This window comes from Betta splendens, chromosome 10 (genome assembly GCF_900634795.4).
Source record: "Betta splendens chromosome 10, fBetSpl5.4, whole genome shotgun sequence".
NCBI lineage: Eukaryota > Metazoa > Chordata > Actinopteri > Anabantiformes > Osphronemidae > Betta > Betta splendens.
Genome location: NC_040890.2, coordinates 3,022,854 through 3,042,996, shown reverse-complemented (window position 1 = coordinate 3,042,996; position 20,143 = coordinate 3,022,854). Strand labels below are relative to the sequence as shown.

General features: G+C 40.6%; 2 protein-coding genes across 2 annotated transcripts; one reads left to right on the top strand and one right to left on the bottom strand.

Annotated features, from left to right (window-relative positions):
* Positions 1-2,971: 2,971 nt before the first annotated feature.
* hspa9 (heat shock protein 9) lies at positions 2,972-8,580 on the bottom strand. The gene is made up of 16 exons (XM_029165285.3): positions 8,288-8,580; positions 7,441-7,499; positions 7,227-7,314; positions 6,678-6,859; positions 6,434-6,558; positions 6,272-6,345; positions 6,060-6,166; positions 5,806-5,968; positions 5,637-5,729; positions 5,319-5,528; positions 4,671-4,898; positions 4,369-4,591; positions 4,055-4,149; positions 3,747-3,839; positions 3,460-3,600; positions 2,972-3,349 (listed from the first exon to the last, which is right to left on the bottom strand). The coding sequence occupies exons 1-16, from the start codon at positions 8,366-8,368 to the stop codon at positions 3,278-3,280; spliced, it is 2,034 nt and encodes a 677-aa protein (XP_029021118.1). The 5' UTR covers positions 8,369-8,580; the 3' UTR covers positions 2,972-3,277.
* A 4,733-nt stretch (positions 8,581-13,313) lies between these two features.
* Positions 13,314-17,959, top strand: igbp1 (immunoglobulin (CD79A) binding protein 1). Its single transcript, XM_029165811.2, has 3 exons — positions 13,314-13,822; positions 16,489-16,821; positions 16,923-17,959. The coding sequence occupies exons 1-3, from the start codon at positions 13,349-13,351 to the stop codon at positions 17,193-17,195; spliced, it is 1,080 nt and encodes a 359-aa protein (XP_029021644.1). The 5' UTR covers positions 13,314-13,348; the 3' UTR covers positions 17,196-17,959.
* The last annotated feature ends 2,184 nt before the right edge of the window (positions 17,960-20,143 follow it).

Sequence of the window (20,143 nt, the reverse complement as noted above, 5' to 3'; positions counted from 1 at the left end):
CCTGTACTTCTTGGAACATGATAGTTGATGTGACTCATTGGAGTCGACTCATTTAAAGTAACATATTCATCCTGCTGCAGCCAGGTTTCAGTGAGACAGAACAGATATATGTGATGGTCACTTATCAAGTCATTTATTAAAAAGGATTTAGATGAGAGAGATCTGATATTTAATAAACCACACTTCATTAGCTTACTATTACTTTGTTCCGTAAGAGGAACTGTTTTGATGTTTATTAAATTCTGGTAAGTCACTCCTCTTTGATTTGTTTGTGACTTGTATAGTTTAGGTGGTCGAGAAGCAGACACAGTCTCTATGCGATAACTAAGACTAAGAGTGGGTCGCGGCTGTAGAGAACATGCAGAGAGGCGTGTAAGACTGCGACTCTGCGTCCTGGGCTCCACTCTGAGTTGTCACGGAGTGGGGGGACTAAGCAACATGGCCATGTTACTAGAGAGCAGAGAGGCTCCGTTCAACGTGGGATGGACGCCGTCTCTTCTAATCAGCCCAGGTTTTCTCCAAAAAGTGCTCCAATTAGCCACAAAGCCCACATCGTTTGCAGGACACCACCTAGACAACCAGCGGTGGAGCGATGACAGCCGGCTATACATGTCATCGCTGGTCACATTGGGGAGGGGTCCAGAGAAAACTACGGAGTCCGACATTGTTTTGGCGAACGAACACACCGACTCAATGTTAGTTTTAGTGACTTCCGATTGGCGTAACCGGGCGTCATTAGCTCCTGCGTGTATTACGATCTTAGCGTACTTATCCTTAGACAGGAGCTTAAGATAAGACTCAATGTCGCCCGCTCTGGCCCCAGGCAAACACCTAACTATGACCGCTGGATTCTCTAACTTCACGTTTCGGACTATGGAGTCACCAATGATCAGAGTGGGTTTCTCAGCGGGTGTGTCGCTGAGTGGGGAAAATCTGTTTGAAACGTGAAGCGGTTGGTGGTGCACCGTGGGTGCCTGCCTAAAGCTACGTTTCTTACGAGCCGTGACCCAGTCGTTGCCCAGCTGCCTGGGACCTGCCGGGGGACTGGTAGCAGCTAAGCTAGGAGGCTCCGCACCGGCTAAAGGGACCTGGCTAGCTGGCCTGTTTTCTAAAGTGCGAAGCCGAGACTCTAAGTCTAACAACCTCGCATCCAACCCTGCAACTAGCGTACACCTATTACAGATACCATTACCATCACTAAAGGAGGCGGAGGATAAGCTAAACATAAGACACACCGAGCACCGAACAGAGCGAGAGGGAGAGGAAAAGGGGGAAGCCATAGCAGGAAAGTAAGCTAGGAGCTACGCTAGCGGAGAAAACACTTAGATAACAGTGTAAATTAGCAGGACGTTTAATGAAAGGAAAAGATGCTTGAGTGTTACAAGCTTGTTTTGAAACTTTTAGCAGTCGCTATCGGATATAAAACGATAATATTTAGAAAAGAGCGGAGAGTAACGCTGTACACACACAGCGGCAGCAAACCTCAGTAACCGGAAGTGACGCGATACGCTTACCGTCAGTCAGCCGTCAGTCAGTTGGCATCAGTCAACATAAAGACAATCTGGCCATATAGTCTTCTCATTTATGCCGGAGCTGATCTGCCACTAGGGAAGTTACATATTATTTTAGATGGCCTAGCATGACGAGCCACGGCCCCAGTGGAATCTCGACCTCTCCTTCAGTTCTGACTGGTCCTGAGGCATTTAAACCTGCAAGGTCAGTAAATGCTATGCATATACTTGATTCAGTTAAGTTTCAATAATAGGGCGTTTCAACACATTCATCAGAACTTGCAGAGCCTTGATAATGAAAATGTTTGAATAAACTATAATCTCAGTGACTCCCCAGCCTTTCAATGTGTAAAACCAATGTCTGGATGTAATGTTTTATTCTCTGGAGGCATTTGCTTTAGGATAGAAGGAATGTTTCAATGGAAACCTGAGGAGACATGGAGCAGCTACTGCTCTGCCCATCTTCACACTACAATAATAAAACATCTGTGTAAATAGTCAATGAAATGGTTTCCCATGTCAAGTCAGTTATATACAAACTAAACTGTTGGATTAGCAAAAACAAAAGCAGCAGCACATCTTAGTTTTTATTACAAAAACTAACTTGTTGAACGTCAACATGCTCTTCGATAACATAATTAAATTGCCACTGCTGGCAACTCCTGTACTCCCCCTCACTGGATCAAATTCACTGGAGCAGTTAATGGTAGATGTACACCATTTCTCCTGGAGAGCTGGGAAGCAAATTACAGTTCTCCAATTGTCCAGACCAGGGGTGTCCAGCTGCTGTCGAGGGTCCCAACTCTCCCTGCCCTCATACTGATCACCTTGACCAGGTGTGTTAAGTCAAACAATAGCTCACTGACCCAGCTGATCAAGTGATCAGCAGGACAGAGGCCCTGCAAATCTCAGACTGGACACCCTACGATCTAGTGGTTGCTGCCATCACCTCAGATGAGGGGGAAACAAATTCCTCATCTAATGTTGTGCAGGTTCAGTTGGCTTATGATAGTGATGCAGTAAAAGATTTGCTTGATGTGTACAGCAAAGGGTGACGCATTACTCACAAATCAAGGTTTTACATTCTTAAATCACTTCATTAGTTTAGAATGGATATCTGATCCTACGTTCCTTGTACTGGAAGTTTACATCATCATTTAGTTTTGCTGCACAAGTCAATTTATCATTTCACCTGACATTTCAATCACTTCTCTGCTTGAAAATCATGTACTTACTGCACTTCCTCAATAAGTTGAAAAGGGCTCAAACAGAAAAAAACTAAATGTAGACATGTATTATGTATAAGTATTACTAATAAGAGGAAATTTGCTCGGACGTACTGTACAATGTTATATCATACAGAAGAGTAGCGCAGGATATGCTTTCACTAGTGGCAACTAGTACAAACAAGACGACCATTCAAATATAAAGAGCATGAACTAAAGAGGACGATACATGGATTCTGGACAAAAAGACTTTTACTACCTTAGAATGTAAATCAACAACTTTGTAAAAAATAAACAAGACAGGTTTTGGACAATTAAATTACAGACAGGATCAGGATCACGGGTCAAGATGATCCGTACAGCAACATTTAAGTATTTGCTAGAGTATTGTACTGCCAAAACCCTAGTAGTAGAATACTTTATACTATATACACAGTAGAATAATATATTGTGGTAGAGAATGACTAAGATTCGGCTCAAGACTGATACCCTCCTCAACCCTAAGTCCTCCACTATCATTAAACAACCAAGTGCAAAAATCTACTGTTGGCCTTCCTTCTTCTCTCCCTCTGTCGGGTTTGAGCTGCTGCCACTGTCCCGCTCTGCTGCCATCTGCAGGATGGAAAAAGCCAGTTAAAGAGTTCATCTACAAGACATTGTCTGGATTGGATGCAAAACACTAGTATGCTCATTTTATTCAGAAAAGGCTTCTTTGAAGATACCTTCTTGTAGGCCATTTCAAAGAGTTTGAGGGACGCCTGCTGCAGGTTAGTGGCCGCTTGTTTGATGTTCTCCCCTGTCTCAGAATCTTTGTTGGCCAAAAGACTTTGGACTTTTGAGATCTCCTCCTTCAGCTTGGTGCACTGTGTGGCGGGACACAAACCAGTAATGTCTCAACATGTCTAGACCCTCAATGTCTTTGTGACAGGAATTGATTTTTTCCCCTCCAGTTGTATAATCATATAGCCCAAGAGTCACTTATTGAATAAACAAAATTGTGTTGTTTTACCTCATCAGCTGGAAGCTGATCCTTGAACTCCTCCATTTTAGATTCTGTGTCATGGATTATACCTTCAGCCATGTTGACAGCCTCCACACGATCCTATACACAAATGTTATTGCTTTTACAGTCCAGTTCCTTTTCAGATTCAAATTAATAGAGAATAATTAAGAATTTAGATGTAATATTAGTCATTAATAAACTACTCAGGAGCAATAATTCATATCACTGCAGGATTAAAGTGACAAGATTAGAATTGTAATTATCAATCATTTATTAGTGGATAAAATAATGAATCCACTGTTCGCAGGCTTTACCTTTCTCCTCCTGTCTTCTTCTGCATACTTCTCAGCATTCTTGATCATGTTTTCAATGTCATCTTTACTGAGCCCTCCTGATGACTGGATCACAACTTGGAGGGGAAGCAAGAGTGGTAAAAGCATATTAGCTCGTCCAGAAAAGATGAGGAGAATATAACACTTCTCACATATAAATGTCATGTTAGAATTTCACTTAGAGGCTGAAGGGAGAAGTTTAATAGTAATCTACTTATGGTAAACTAACATTCACAAAAAAGATAAATTGTAAATCATCCATGTTAGCCTAAGGTCTACATATTGTCGGCACTTACTCTGCTGTTCGCGGCCTGTGCCTTTGTCTTTGGCAGAGACATGGACTATGCCATTGGCGTCAATGTCAAAGGTGACCTCAACTTGAGGAACGCCACGGGGAGCAGGGGGGATTCCCACCAGAGTGAACTGACCCAACACTTTGTTGTCGGCTGCCATCTCTCTTTCACCCTGACAGACCTTGATCTCCACCTGCGTTTGTCCGTCAGCTGCTGTTGAGAAGACCTAAGGGGTTGAAGAATGGAATTAGATCAAAACAGCCATATAGGCCATACAAGTCCGGCAGGGTCTTTAGGGCACACACCTGGCTCTTCTTGGTCGGAATCGTAGTGTTCCTGTTGATTAGTTTGGTGAAAACTCCACCCAGAGTCTCGATACCAAGTGACAGCGGTGTTACGTCCAACAGCAGCACGTCTGTGACATCACCAGCCAACACACCGCCCTGAATGGCTGCTCCTATGGCAACTGCTTCATCGGGATTGACTGACTTGCTCGGAGCTCGACCAAAGAGGTCCTGAACCGTTTGTTGAACCTGCAGAAACACACAGCATTTTGATTTTTGTTGTTTGAGCTATACATAAGTCACAAGAACAACTGAAAGCACATTATGGTTGAAACTAAAAAATGTCATTAGAGCTAGAAATTCATCTATACTCTAGGTCCAACTTGGATCTTCTACAATCTAGACTCTACTTCATGCAATATTACTTCAGGCCACCAGATGTCACAACTCCACACGACAGACCGGAATGGCATACGCAACCTTTAATGGTGTATGACAGTAAATAAATATGATTCCATTGTTTTTTTTAAAAACTTGTAAGTAAAATATCTACTACAGATGCAGTACCACTTGTTGAATTATTACATATTTACTTTATTACATAGAATTTCAGGGAAATAAGATTTGGAATTTGTTGGGTAACCCTGGGCATCTATGTTGCGATCATACCTTTGGCATGCGAGTCATGCCTCCAACAAGGAGCACTTCCCCTATGTCTGCCTTGGACACCTCTGCATCCTGCATTGCTTTCTGACAGGGAGCCACAGTGCGGCGGATCAAGTCGGCCACAATGCCCTCAAACTGAGCACGAGTTAGCTTCATGTTAAGATGCTTGGGCCCAGAGGCATCCATGGTCAGGTAGGGTAGATTAATGTCAGTCTGTGGGAGACAAGGTAAATAATGTGATTTCCTTTGGTTTCATCACTTAATCCATCTTCCTAGGTCCTGTGCCTGTCACTACAGGGAGCGGTTTTTATTATCTTTTACCTGCAGTGAAGAGGACAGCTCACACTTTGCCTTCTCAGCAGCTTCTCTGACTCTCTGCAGAGCCATGTTGTCTTTTGTCAGATCCACACCAGACTGCAAGAAAACGGCACACTTCAAAACCTAGCTCTGAAGTACACAAAGGAAAATCTCCATAGAGATATTGACCTACCTCTCTCTTGAACTCCTTGACAATGTGTTGGAGGAGATGCTGATCAAAGTCTTCTCCTCCCAGGAATGTGTCACCATTGGTGGACTTTACCTCAAAAACACCTTTCTGGATCTCCAGGACTGAGATATCAAATGTACCTCCACCAAGATCATACACAGCAATACTAGGAAGCAGCAGGGAGTATTTTGTTCATTATCAAGAACAATCAATTATTTAAAAGAAACTGGAAGTAGTGTCTGTTCTGTCCTACTCACATTTTATCTTGTGTTTTGTCTAGTCCATAGGCAAGCGCTGCAGCTGTTGGCTCGTTGATTACACGCAGAACATTCAGGCCAGAGATCTGACCAGCGTCTTTGGTGGCCTAATAATCAAAGATATTCATTACAAACTTATCTTATCAAATCTTCTGTTTAATGACATTTGTTTAGTCCTTATGTGACTTTGCGAGTGTCACTACAAGGTTTACCTGTCTCTGAGAATCGTTGAAGTAGGCCGGTACAGTGATAACAGCATTCTTAACTTTGGTTCCCAGGAAGTTCTCTGCAGCACATATTGAATTATGACTGATAAATGTTCAGTTTCAGAACATGTCCACAATGTCAAATACAAATTACTGATAAGTGAATACCAGCAGTCTCCTTCATCTTCATAAGAACAAAAGCTCCAGCCTGGCTGGGGGAATACATCTTTCCATGGGCCTCTACCCAGGCATCACCGTTAGATGCACGTACAATCTTGTAGGGCACATTCTTCCTGTTCATTAAAAGAAAACTTCTGTTATGAGGTATTTGATGTTAAAGTTTTTTTTAACTTTCCACTTAAAATAAAATAATCTCAAATGATATGAACATAGATGGCTGAAAATCACTCACAGGTCTTTCTGGACCTCTGCGTCATCATAACGACGTCCAATTAGTCTCTTGGTGGCATACAATGTGTTCTGAGGGTTGGTTACGGCCTGGCGTTTAGCAGGCATGCCCACTAGGCGCTCACCATCTGCTGTAAAAGCAACGACGGAGGGCGTTGTTCTGGCTCCCTCTGCATTCTCTAACACCTACGAGTCAAACACAAGTGACTGTTGCTTTTCTGTTGATGTTGACAATTATGTCTCAAACTGAAATAAATACCTGCAGGCAAGTTTTGTTTAAGTTTGATTTGAAACACTAAGCTTTCATAAAAGAAAAACATGTTATTTTTATGTTGTTGGGCAATGCATTCATGGAAAAAAAATACAACCACATCAATGCCCACTACATGCTACCTGATCTGATATTTAACATCTTTCAGTCTGACATTATACAACTACATAACAGTATTTCAGCAAAATTATCTAATTTCTCAATTAACAAAATCTTTCACTTTTACAGTTAACATACAGGACTCCAACGCGTGACAAAGATGGGAACAGTGCTCATCCTTACCTTAGCGTGTTTTCCTTCCATTACTGCAACACATGAATTGGTAGTTCCGAGGTCAATGCCAATGACGACACCCTTGATGGCTTCGGACCTGCATAAAACGACACACAGACATGTCTATTTCATCTTAACAAAATGGTTAGGTTAATGTTTAGTTTCTGTCACCATTCCCCACTACATTTTTAATAGGATCCTTAATGTGTGTGTAGATACTTACGCATAGTCTCTCCTGGACAGACCTCTGACAACACCAGGTTGGAAGCCACTCCAACATGCCTAAAATACACCACACGTTTGTTAAACTGTTGTTTAACTGTAAAAACAACAATGAAATAAGACCCGGAAGTGTGAATACATTTGTTCAATCATATTTAAATTCATGCATTCACCAAAACTATTACTGTTGTTAAACTTTAACGAGGCACAACAAATTATAATTATGCAGTATATGAATTATTGTGACTGTATATTAACAATTCATTGTGATAAAATGTCTAAAAATAAGTAACAAAATATTATGATCGATTATCACTATGAACATAGGTAGCTTAGAGTTTTAAAGCTTAAATCGGGTTAAACTTGTGGTGTCGTCTGATGGAGGGTGGAATAAGACACTGAAGGTCACAGTGAGTGACTGATGTGCTACAGTCTTGCAATGGCTGAAAAGCCTTTTGACAAACATATTTAAGTGGGTGAAAGACCAATACCAATTTAATTAACATACTATAATGCTTGGTTGACACAAACAGAATTAATACCACGTCATATGCAAACTGGCACGTTAGTTAGGCGACTAAATACTCCAACGTGTAAAATGACAATAATAGAACTTAAAAAAGTTAATGTTTAGTGTAAAACACCACATTTGTATGTTAATCTTGTTCAGTTAAGTAACACATGGTGCCAAAATCTGCACTACATATCTAAAAGCCACGATTCAGCTAGCCCCCAGCTAAATCTGCTAGCATGACAAGATAGCAGGATTTTAAGTCTCTCTGGATTAGTAGCAGTGCCGCTTGTTAAAATTGCATCCACTCACTTACGCGTGTTTGAAAATCACTCACCTTTTTAACCAAATAAGACACATTCCTCGGACAATTACTTGTCTGGAGAGACCTTGAAACAGTTCTGGCGACGCTCAACATTTTGACAGCTCGGCTGACGTTTAGCTAAACTAAAACTTGTGCACGGTGATAAATGAAGAACAAAAACTATAACCGGTGGAAATTCTCACGAATTTCAGTGTTAGGGCTTCGTTAAGCGTCCAGATAGTGTGCTCAGGACAAGCACAATTCAATTGCGAAGCTTATTCTGGAACTATCCAACACATGTTGCACCAGTTGCCGCCGAAGGACCCCGACATCGGCTCATTACCTGATGCCTGAATAAAATATATTATTTAAAAATCGTTTCAAGTCTTTGCAAAATTATCTCAATTAATAGATTACTGATGTGGGATGAAGAACATAAGAAAGAATTTAATTATTAACATTGTACACCACTTGACCTATGTCTTTTCTCTTTTTATGGACATGCAGGCATTACGACATAGCGAATATGTGAAGGTCATGATGCAACAAAACCCAAAGCTAAAAAAAATACATGATACCACGAGTGATCTTCCCTGTGGATTGGACAACTGAATCAGTCATTTATGTATTCTCCCTGCATTTGTACCACTACCCACTTTGTAATTATTGTTTCTTTTCGTTTGTTTTTTATGTGTGTTTATTTATGTTACACTGTCCATCGTGTCACGGTTAAATGTTCCCTGATCACTGTAAACTGTATCCGCCATGTTTGGTAAAAGTACATTTGTCAGATGTTCAACTAAACTAAATAAAACTCATGATGGAACGAGGTCTTTTAGAGTATTACATCAGGGATGCACATACCTGCACCACAAATGTATCTTGTTGTGTCAGAAAATTGTATAATTTGTGTACTAGTGATGGGTCCGGCAACACCGATGCGTCGGCGCATGCGTCAAGCTCATACAGCGAAACCCCGTGTCGCTGCGCGTTTCGGGTTGGGAAAGTTACGTGACGGATACAGTTCCTGTATCAGTCACTGTCTGACGTGCGAAACTGAGTTTATAAGGAAGCGCATGTGTCGGGCTGCATTTGCCAAAAGGAATCCCTGAGCGTTTGCCGTTGATCGTCAGATTCCTCTATAATTATGTAGCAGTTAAGTTTTAACCTCAAGTTAAAAGAAAGGTTTCCGCCGTGTGGGACCATTTTGATCTCATATCGGAAAATAAGATAAAATCTCTTTTATTTTTTCTTGTTTTATCCTGTTCAAGTTTCCACTTGATCTATCAGAATTCAGATTAAATTAATTAATTAATTAATTAATTAATAATCTAAAGTTGTGCCGATCTTTGCAAGTATTCTAAACAGTGATTTATTACAGTTTATTGTGGCTGTTTAGATATGCTCCATCATTGGACTTCCTGTCTCAGAGCCTGCTTTACTTGCGGGAGAATAACAGCCACTCAACCTGCCTCACAATAACTGAACTCATTGTGAGCCATGACTGCCCTAATGTGCATCGCATCATCTTTGTGAGGCAGATTCTGTGGCAAAGTGTGTGTGATCAGATGATCCGTCACGCAACATCAAGGTGTTACTGTATGTACAAAGCAGATGAGTGCCTGCAGAGGATCTTTTTATTTTCCACCACCTACCTTCTGTATTGGTTTAGTAGTCATCATACCTTGCATTGAACATCTTATGTGCAGATGACAGATGAATCAGAAACAACAGTGCATCTTGGAACACTGTGGGTTTACCTCTTGTAATGCAGTCCCAAATCATAGCTCTGCATGCTGTTGTTCTTCTAGGGTGTGGAAGGGATTTTGGCCAAAAGAGGACATTTGTGTCAATGATGACTGTCTCTCAGCCTCATATAGGTCATAGGACTGCATTACAAGAGGTGAACCCACAGTGTTCCAGGATGCACTGTTGTTTCTGATTCATCTGTCATCCTGATCTGAGGAAAACAGTAGCAACTGTAGCTTTATTAGCACCTTGTTTTCAAATAATTAAGCCATTGTTTTATATGTTTCTATGCTGATAGATAATATTACATATTACATGTTCTATAAAGTTCAGCCTTGAAGATGTTGAAGATTTTGTGAGTTGGCAGATTTAAACTTGGTAAATAAACATTGGTTAAAAAACATATGGGCAGTTCTAATTACATATGTTTTGTGGAAAAAAAGGACTGCTGCTTTACTATCATAAGAACATGCATGTAAGATGTTCAATGCAAGGTAGATAGATAGATAGAATACCTTTATTGTCCTGCGATGGGGAAACTACAAAGGCTGGCAGGCCAGGCTGGTAGGCAAACTGCAGCGGATCCATTGCTGAGCTCACCATGCAGCGCAGTTGATGTAGAACCAGTCTCTCAGGTATGATGACTACTAAACCAATACCGAAGGTAGGTGGTGGGAAATAAAAAGATCCATCTGCTCTGTACATACAGTAACACCTTGTTGCGTGATGGATCATCTGATCACACACTTTGCCACAGAATCTGCCTCACAAAGATGATGCGATGCAAATTAGGGTAGTCGTGGCTCACAATGAGTTCAGTTATTGTGAGGCAGGTTGAGTGGCTGTTATTCTCCCGCAGGTAAAGCAGGCTCTGAGACAAGAAGTACAATGATGGAGCATGTCTAAAGAGCCACAATAAACTGTAATAAATCACTGTTTAGAATACTTGCAAAGATCGGCACAACATTAGAGAGTCTTCCTGGGCATAAGAGCATCAACCGGCCAAGCAGGAGGACACGATTTCAGTCTCACCATAAACTGAAAATCACCGGAACAACGCCGATGCGCTAAATTCTTCCTCATAAGGTGTCGACAAGGTCGTGATGTCGCTGCAGTCCAATGAAGCTGGATGCCCCGAAAACTTAGCTTTGTTGGCAGGTGATTCTGTAAGTGACCCGACGGTGGCGAGCTGACTGACCTGTCATTCGTTTAGCAAACGCCCTGAGTCGTAACGTAATCGACAGTTGTCATCACTTGGTTAAATAGCTTGGTTAAATAAATGATTTAAATAAATGATTGTTAAGTAGATTATTGTTAACAATGGGGGTCTCATTGTGTGTCAAAACACGACCGCAATCCTTCAAGAGTTACAAATATTTGCCGATGTTACGCTTCAAATGTTCTTGGGCGTTTTATTGTGACAGTCCGGCGACTGGCCCCGCCCCCGGTTTCCCTTTTTCTTATTTCGTTTTGAAAGTGGTGCAACCAGCTGCTGAAACCAAGCAAATTTGTTAAGTAGACAATCGGAGCAAAATAAATAAGAAGCAGGGATGTACCTTAGGCTAACACATTCATAACTAAACAACTGTTGTACTGTGGTTTACCTTGGAGATTAATACTAATACCAATAATAGTGTTAAGGTATGTGCACATTCTCATACAAACATATACATAACATATACATACACATGTGCATTGTTATACATATCCCATACTACTTAAAAGTCATGACATAGAACACCACAATTTCCACATTCACACATTATTGATATTGGTAGTGATAAGTATCAGTAATACTTACAGTTGGATTTGGAAAGTGTCCCACTACAAGGTTAGTAAGGCTGTAGCTTATAATTATTCACCCAAAGGGTGAGGCAGACGTTGGTGCATGAACAATGCCACTTGTGGAAACCAGGGTGATGTGAGGGGCTCGGCCACTACGCCCATCCAACAAGCAGAGGAAAGAATCCTAGCAGCTAGGGAGCCCACACACCTTCAATTCCAGGAGGGCAGGTGTTGCAAGCCGCCCACACAGAGCCCCCCAGGCAGAGCTGCAGCAGCCACAGAGACAGCACCCAAGGTCAGAGTGGGCCACCGTGGGTCAACGCTGTCCGCCCCATGAGAACCAGGGGCAAACATTCCCCCCGGTGAGAGGGTCGGCCTGAAAGAGTGGAGCCCGAGGACCCACGGTCCGTAGGGAGCCTGCCAGGAGATGCCCCCGCGCCCAGAGTGGGGCCCACCCCCAGTCCACCACCCCTACACGAGCGGAGCGGGGCCTACCCCATCGGCCCGGCCTTATCCCCTGGCACCACACCGGCCTGCAGCCCAAGGCCAGCAATTAGTGGGGGTCAGCAGAAAAGAGACCACCCAGGCAGACGATCAACGTACCCCGGGTGGAAAACCGGACCCCCCACACTCCAACCGCACCACACGCATACAAACTCACACAAACACAGACGCATACACCCACCCACACGTACAACACACATCATCACATCAACACACACACACCATAAACTTTCTCACAACAAACTAGTCATCATACTAGTGAACCAATGCACTCTCAGACACATTCTCGCACCCACACCATTTGCTTGGTCACATTCGTGGGTAGGGTAGGTCTCTGGCCTACCGTCCATGTGGCCCCAGGCAGGGACCGCAGCTCCTCCTGAGCCCTGCCAAACTCCCTCAACTCGGGGGAAACAGAGGAAAAGGCACCCCAGAATCCTGCAACCCAGCTTGGACGTGAGTGTGTGGGATTAAAGTGCACTGAAGGTGGGTGACACATCCAGGAGCACGGCCGCTGGCTGACGGTGTATCCCCCGGACAGTGCCCCCCCTCACCCTAAATGTCTTTTTGCAGTTAAAACTGGGTGCTGATAATCTATGATTCATATCTTAATGGAACACTGGCTAATATGGATTAATAAAGTAAGATACATTTGGTTATTGTGTGACTCTTCATCATCACCTTAATATGTGAACAGTAAGAATAAGCTTCAGTAAAGTCAATACAATTAAGTATTACAGCAACAACTGATCTGAAACATATTAACATAATAAATACATTATTTCTTTCAATAAATCACATGTATTTGTTGTTTCAAATAAATATGTGACTCTGCTGTATGAAACATTTAATAAACATGTTCAGATAGAAAGTTCTACAAATAGTCGCTGCCAAAGAAAGGTCGGCATAAATTAATACAATTAACAGACGTGGTACATCTCCCATTACGTCTATAATCACGTGTAGCTTTCATATTGACCTCTAGGGGGCAACGTCACTTTGTTGAAAGCTGCAAAATATTCCACGAAAAAAACAGAAACCGGAAATTTTGACAAGATGGCGGAGTCTCAAAATAGTGGCGGTGCTGCATATCTGTTAAAAACAGACATCGACGTCCAGAAATTATCTGAGCTGTTAGATCGAGGGTGGAAAACATTTGAGGAGGTCGACAGTACAAACGAGCCACTGGGCTCTAACAGTATTCAGGTCAGGGTAAAACGCGGGATCAGTATGTTGGAAGTAGCCTCCAGAATGGCGGCTCAGCTCGAGCTGTTCAGTCGTAACGAGGATCTAGAGGAGGTCGCTACAGCCGACCTGAAGTATCTGCTGCTACCAGCTCTGCTGGGAGCTCTGACCATGAAACAAACCAGCCGAGAAAAACGATTGGAGTTTGTCCAGACATCCCGAGCTTACTTCATGGACTTTTTGAGGAGATGTAAAGAGTATAACGTATCAGAGTTTGAGCTGCCAAAGTCGACTAATGAAGGCTCCAGTCCCGATGAATCAGACGGTGTTCTCTCTGCAGCCAAGGTGGGTTTAACAGCAAATAGTCCTACAAAATAAATATGGTACTTCCTATTACAAATATGTTCTGGCTCTCAGAAGTAAATGTTAGATTTTTTAATTAATTTAACCAAGAGAGGCTCATATGAAACACCATCACATGCTTATTGTCATGACACGAGTGTTTCAGTGCTGAATAAATAGATTCTTGTCTATACATCGTTCTATGTTAAATCGTGACATCATTTAATCATAGCGACCTGAAGTAAACGAGAGACAGTTTAAGATAGTAGATTTGCGTCCCATTAAAATGACCAGAGAAAATATGATGAATGTACAGTGCTTACTGACAAATAAAGAGAAGACAGACAAGCAGCTGAAAAAACAAAACAGACAGTCCCCAAAAAACGTGCCGCTTTTTCAGACTTAGTGTGGATCCATATAATTTTTTCATGTCTTTCATATTTTTCACGTTATTAATCTTTTTTCAATAAATGTTTCCCGTTGAAATGAAGGGAAAACCATTTTCAAATAATCTTCAGCTTTGTCTTCTTGAAGCTTTAACTACTTCAGCATAATTTAAGCTACAGGCACCGTTTAAACTTTAAAACAATTCAACTATTAATCTTCCGTTCAGCTTTTCTTTAATATCTTTAATAGCTGTTGATCTATAGAAGTTTAATTATTGGGTGTTTTTTGGTATATTTTGAGCTTTTCCACTAGTGTGTATTGCGTGAGCTAGAGTGCGAAGGCTCGTTTTTTTAAGCCAGAACCTCTGTCTTTAACTCCGTCACTACAGCCACAGTTTTCACTCTATGAACATAATTCTTTCACTTGTCTATAGTCATACTTGTCTTCTTTCTAATGATGTGGAAATGATGTGGATCTGGATATCCTCCCATAGACTCTAATTCATTAGTTTAAGAGACTTTTTTAGAGAAACACAGAAGTATAACCTTTTGAAATTGCGTCTTTTGCCATAATGTTTAGTCTTCAAACAACAAAAACTCACAGCAGTTGACCATTAAAGCCTTGGCATTCATAAAGTGGAGTTATTTTTGTGACAAGTATTATGGTATTGCTGTAAGAAGCCTGTTTAGCAGGGGTGCAACTCTGCTTTACAGAGCAGAATGAAACTGATTTTCCTGATTTTCTCGCCTTTCGCTCAATGACAACGGCGCAGCTGCAGCTTTGACTGACAGGTCACACTAGCAGCTCTATGCATATTACTGATGAGTTCATTACACTGTTTGATTATTTATTAATAATCAGACACTTCCTCTGAATCCTTTCAAAATAAAAGACCCATTCCTGATCTTTAGCTAAAAATGCAATATTTCTGCTTTCAACTGGTTTATTATGACTAGTTATTAGACTAATATAGTGTTTAGCAATTACCTGCACGGGCTTCTTCCATATCCTTTCAAAATAAAAGCACCAATTCAGATCTTTAGCTAAAATTAGCAATATTTCTGCGTTCAACTAGTTTATTATGACTAGGTAATGAGACTATTTTACATTTTAACAATAATTTCATACGCTTCTTACGTTTCCTTTCAAAATAAAACTTTTATGCCTCTGAGTGGGTAATGACTGCTAATTAATAAGACTGTTTTACAGTTTAGCAATTGTCCACACACCTTTTCCAAATACTTTCAAATAATAAAAGTTTTGGTTTTGCCTGGTTAAATATGGCTACTTAATGAGACTACTCTATAGTTTAGTAATTACCTGCACATTTCATCTATATCCTAATAATTATAGCAATTTTTCTGCTTTCAGGTTTATTTGAATTTTTCATGAGTAGTTAATGAGTCTATTATCCAATTTAGCAATTACCCACACCTGTATTTTCAGCAGTTCTTCAATTTCAGCAAATCTATTTCAGCTCTCCTCAATTTGAAATTCAACTGCTTCACCTTCTTCTGCAAACATTCAACACTGTTTAAAAAAACTTGTTCTCTTCCAATACATTCATCTGTGCTTTACATGCTTCAGCTATTTTCAGCTGTCTTAAATGTTTCAGCTAATTTCAGCAATTCTCCAGGAATACATTCAGCATGGCAGCAATCACTGTGCATTTTCCTATCTAGTTTCTTCAGTTCAGCTCGTGGTTTGTAAATCCTAGTGACACAGGAGAACCCAAGAATGAAACACTAAAGAAGTGCTGCTTTGTTAAAAGTTACTTTGTTACTTAATCGGTTCTGCCACGAGTGTCAGCTAGCTGCGCAATCATCCCGCTACATAGTGATGAACGGCACCACCACAGAACAGCGCAACTGAAATGGTGCAGACACTAAATGTAACAGCATCGTTAAAATATGACGACATGGTTTTTAGTCGTTGTTACTGTTCCATCCTGGAAGAGTCCAGGAGGAGGCGTTTACATGTTTTCCCACAGTCAGGTTGACTGGAGCTGCTGCAAATCCATACATTGGAACAAAACTCCATTCTTGCTTTGTTTATTTATATTTTGTGTATTTTGGATATTATTCAAATGCTGGATTTTGTTTTGTTTGAGATTTAAGGGATTTTCTAATAAGCAAAACATCAGATAATAATTTTTATTTATTTTTTATTCAATTAATCCTAATAATCAAATTAATTAATATTAATTTGAACTGTGAAGCATTGAAATCTGTTTGTGACACTTAGAGCGTGCGCTTAACTGGAACATATGCCTCTTGTTTCAGCCTGTCACCTGCCCATCAGACCTGGTTGTCATGGCTGTGCAGAGACAAAGTAAGATCCAGTGTTACCGTCAGAAGAAGGAGCTAGAAGCCAAACTGTCAAATATAAAGAGAGACATTGACAGCGGACAGGCAGATGATGAGGTCAACAGAGATTTTTACCTCCTGAACATCCGGAGATGGATCACAGTGTGTCTGGAGGAAATTGAGAGTATTGATCAAGAGATGGAGATTCTCAAGAAAATAGGTGTTCTGAAGCAGAGTGAAACCAGAGCACCAGCTCATCCACCCAGGCCTCCTATGAAACCCTTCATCCTTACGAAGGCCGCTGTACAAGTGAGTCTCCACTTTTGCCTTATTTGTCAGTCTTTCATAAATCAGTCATGGTTAAGTTTGCACTGTAGTTGCCTACAATGAGGCACTTGTTTGTTTCATAGACTCAGGTGTTCGGAGCTGGTTACCCAAGCCTTCCCACCATGACAGTGGATGACTGGTATGAACAGCACAAGAAGCATGGCGCCCTGCCTGACCAGGGGATACCAAGGAGGGTTGCTGTGGAGGAGGACACTGACGCAAAGGACAGAGAAGAAGAGGAAAAAGAAAGAAAGGCTGAGATGGATGATGAGGACTCTTTGCTAAAAGCCAGAAACTGGGACGACTGGAAAGACACCCATCACAGGGGTTACGGAAACCGCCATAACATGGGCTAGCTGCTGATAGTGTTTATTTTCCCTTTAATAATTCTAGGCTGTAGATGCTTCTCTGTGTTATGCTTCTTTAAATCTGTGTATATGAGAAGGAAACACACCACAGCATCACCTAACAAACGTTTGTGTGGCTGGTTTATGTGCAGGTACACACTACAGCTGATTCCCAGTCATATACAGCACAGTGGTCTTCTGCAGTGCAATATTTCCATAGAGTATAGAAAAATACTGGATTTTTCTGGCTGGATTGCTTGAAGTCTAGCTGCAATGCCAAATTTTTCCTCTGTCACAGTCACTGAAAAATAAAGAAACATCAACACATCACATGTGCTCCATCAAATTAACATTTGTTTTTTAAGGCAGAAATCACAGGAAATAAATTCACAACATTCATTCCTTTGGACAAACCCATACAGCCTTCTGTTCAGATACATGTTTTCACAAAACTCATGATGGAATAAAAAAACTATTTGGACGAACAGTAAGAAATAAAGAAACAAAAGCAGTATATGAAAACTGTGTCATGAGTCCTGAAATGAACAGTACAAGCAGTATGTAATGGTCTCGTATATGTTTAGTTGGTGTTGTTGTTGTAGTACAGAATTATTTGCCTTTGAATGCAGGTCACTTCAAGTAACTAAAGTTAAGCTAAGACATTTTAATGTGATTAAATGTTTCATTTAAAGACTGCAATTTTTTGTTTTAGGTGCATTTCCACAGTAATGTTTCTGGTCCTTTTCCCTCACCACTAAAGTCCTGGCACCTCTCCTGCTGTTAAACGTCTTATGATTTGTGTTTTTACATTAGGGCCCAAATCTTGGGAAGATGAACCAAGTCATTATTTATTGTTATAACAATGCTTTCTGCTTCAGTCTGCACAAAATCAACCTGGGGCCCGTTTCAAGAAGGAGGCTTAACAAACTCTGAGTTTAAACTAAACTCTGAGTTGATTTACTCTGAGTTTGCAAACCTGGAGTTTTTGGTTTGAGAACAGCTGAAAAGAGTTGGTTTAAGCAACTCCGAGTTGACTGACTCAGAGTTAAGCGCGTGCACCGCGACGATACAAAGCCCTGATAAATGGAGTGAAGATATTACGAGTCACCATGGCAACAGGACAACAAAAGACATCCAAAAATGGATATGACCTCAAGCATATAGCGACTACGAGCCTATATTCGGTAGAAAAAGCAACACGGCTGCAGCGGCGAAAGAGAAAGAATTAGCTTAGAAGAAAATAGCTGCTCGAGTCAATGCGTAAGTTTACATTTTAATCATACAGTGTTCGATGTAACTAATTATTAAATAATTTTAGTATTGTTGTCATATTTCACTCGTAAAGTAAGGACTTTTAAAGTAATTGTTCACTCATCTAAGAGGTTTCTTCAGTAATTGGATAAATACCGATGTTTGTATGAATTAAAAGTGCAGTGTTATGTCTATGCATTTTTTTTTTAAATTCCTGTTGTGGTTGATGTGGGATTTGTGAAGTAATGATAATTCAATAATCCAATACGTTTAATGGAGAGCAATTATTACATTAATCTAATTAGGTTTTTAAAAGTTACCCAAAACACATAATAATATAAGAATTTAATTTCAGTTTTTATGTAGGCGCAATCCTGCAGGCATAAAATAACATGTCTAAAAATGAAATATAAAAACATAATTCAAACAGGTATAAGGAACCATCATATCATGTGTGTAGACTACCTGACTTTACAACATTTGACATATTAAATAAGTAAATAGCATGCAGAGTATAGCAGTGTAGCAGCATTGTCAACATGGCTGTAATGTTTTCACACAGTTAAATCTTTTGACTTCTACTCAGCAAACAGAAAGAAGGCAGAGGCGAGAACTGGTGGAGGACCTGCACCACCACCACTGACTTATGCAGAAGGAGAAGGCCCTCAGCCTGAACACTGGAAAGCAGGGGCTGAAGGAATTCCTGGAGGGAGTTCATCAGAACCAGTCACTCCCCAGCATACAAGTGCATTTGTAAAATGTAAGAGGCCAACCTATATATTTTATTTTTTACATAGGCTACTTTTGATATATCAATTTCTTAGACTCTGGGTTGGGTTCTTTGTTGGTCTTAACAGATTCTGATGGTAATATGTGAATCTTCCTGTCACAACAGAAGCCCAGGATGTTGTAAGTATCCTACTAAATAAAGCTTAAATTATGATAAGCAGTATTATAAAGTGTAATATTAATACAGTTTATACACATCACATGATTTCTGATGTTTGTGTTGCGTAGCCTAAAGGATGTAACTTTATCTCCAAGTATACTGACTTTATTATCTCCCCTCTGCCCCAGAGTGTGGAAGAACAGCAGGAGGAGGGTCCGTCACATTCTGCTGCAAAGATGCACACAGTTCAGTGATGTTCAGTAAATGAAATAAGAGTAATGAGGAACTATGTCTATGTGTAACTCTAAATCTTCTGTATTTTAAGTTACCGGTTATTGAGTTGTATAAACTAAATCTCAAGGAAATGTTATACTTGTACCACAAGATTGAAAAGACAGATCTAGAAATTGAAATTCCCAAACACAAGCTGGAGGTGAGTGTATAGTTAAAGGTGAATTGTATTAATTATTGGAAGAATCATAAAATCCAACAAATGCCTTTGTATTTGTAGGAAATGAACAAAAAAACAAATAAATTATGATTTGCATCTATTCAGTTTCTTTTATTGGTGGTGGTTGTGATGGTTGATTAAGACATTAAAGCAAATCACATCTCTGACTGTCCATCCACTCTGCAGATTACCATGATGAAAGGAATCTTCCTCAGGGTCTTGTATTTGTAGGACAGGGTGTTGCTCCTCTCTAATAATTGCAATAATGTGGAGAACAACACATGCCACAATAATATCACAGGCCTCTCAGGTGTTACCCTGAGATGACGTAGGCACTGAAGAAGTGCTTTTAACAGGCTTCTGGTC

Excerpts from the sequence above, each read along its gene's own strand:
- hspa9 (XM_029165285.3), bottom strand. The coding sequence starts at position 8,368 with ATGTTGAGCGTCGCCAGAACTGTTTCAAGGTCTCTCCAGACAAGTAAT. Across the intron at positions 6,167-6,271 it reads TCAACGATTCTCAGAGACAG|GCCACCAAAGACGCTGGTCA; the intron begins GTAAACCTTGTA and ends TTTGATTATTAG. Across the intron at positions 3,350-3,459 it reads TTGAAATGGCCTACAAGAAG|ATGGCAGCAGAGCGGGACAG; the intron begins GTATCTTCAAAG and ends TCCATCCTGCAG.
- igbp1 (XM_029165811.2), top strand. The coding sequence starts at position 13,349 with ATGGCGGAGTCTCAAAATAGTGGCGGTGCTGCATATCTGTTAAAAACA. Across the intron at positions 13,823-16,488 it reads GTGTTCTCTCTGCAGCCAAG|CCTGTCACCTGCCCATCAGA; the intron begins GTGGGTTTAACA and ends CTCTTGTTTCAG. Across the intron at positions 16,822-16,922 it reads TTACGAAGGCCGCTGTACAA|ACTCAGGTGTTCGGAGCTGG; the intron begins GTGAGTCTCCAC and ends TTTGTTTCATAG.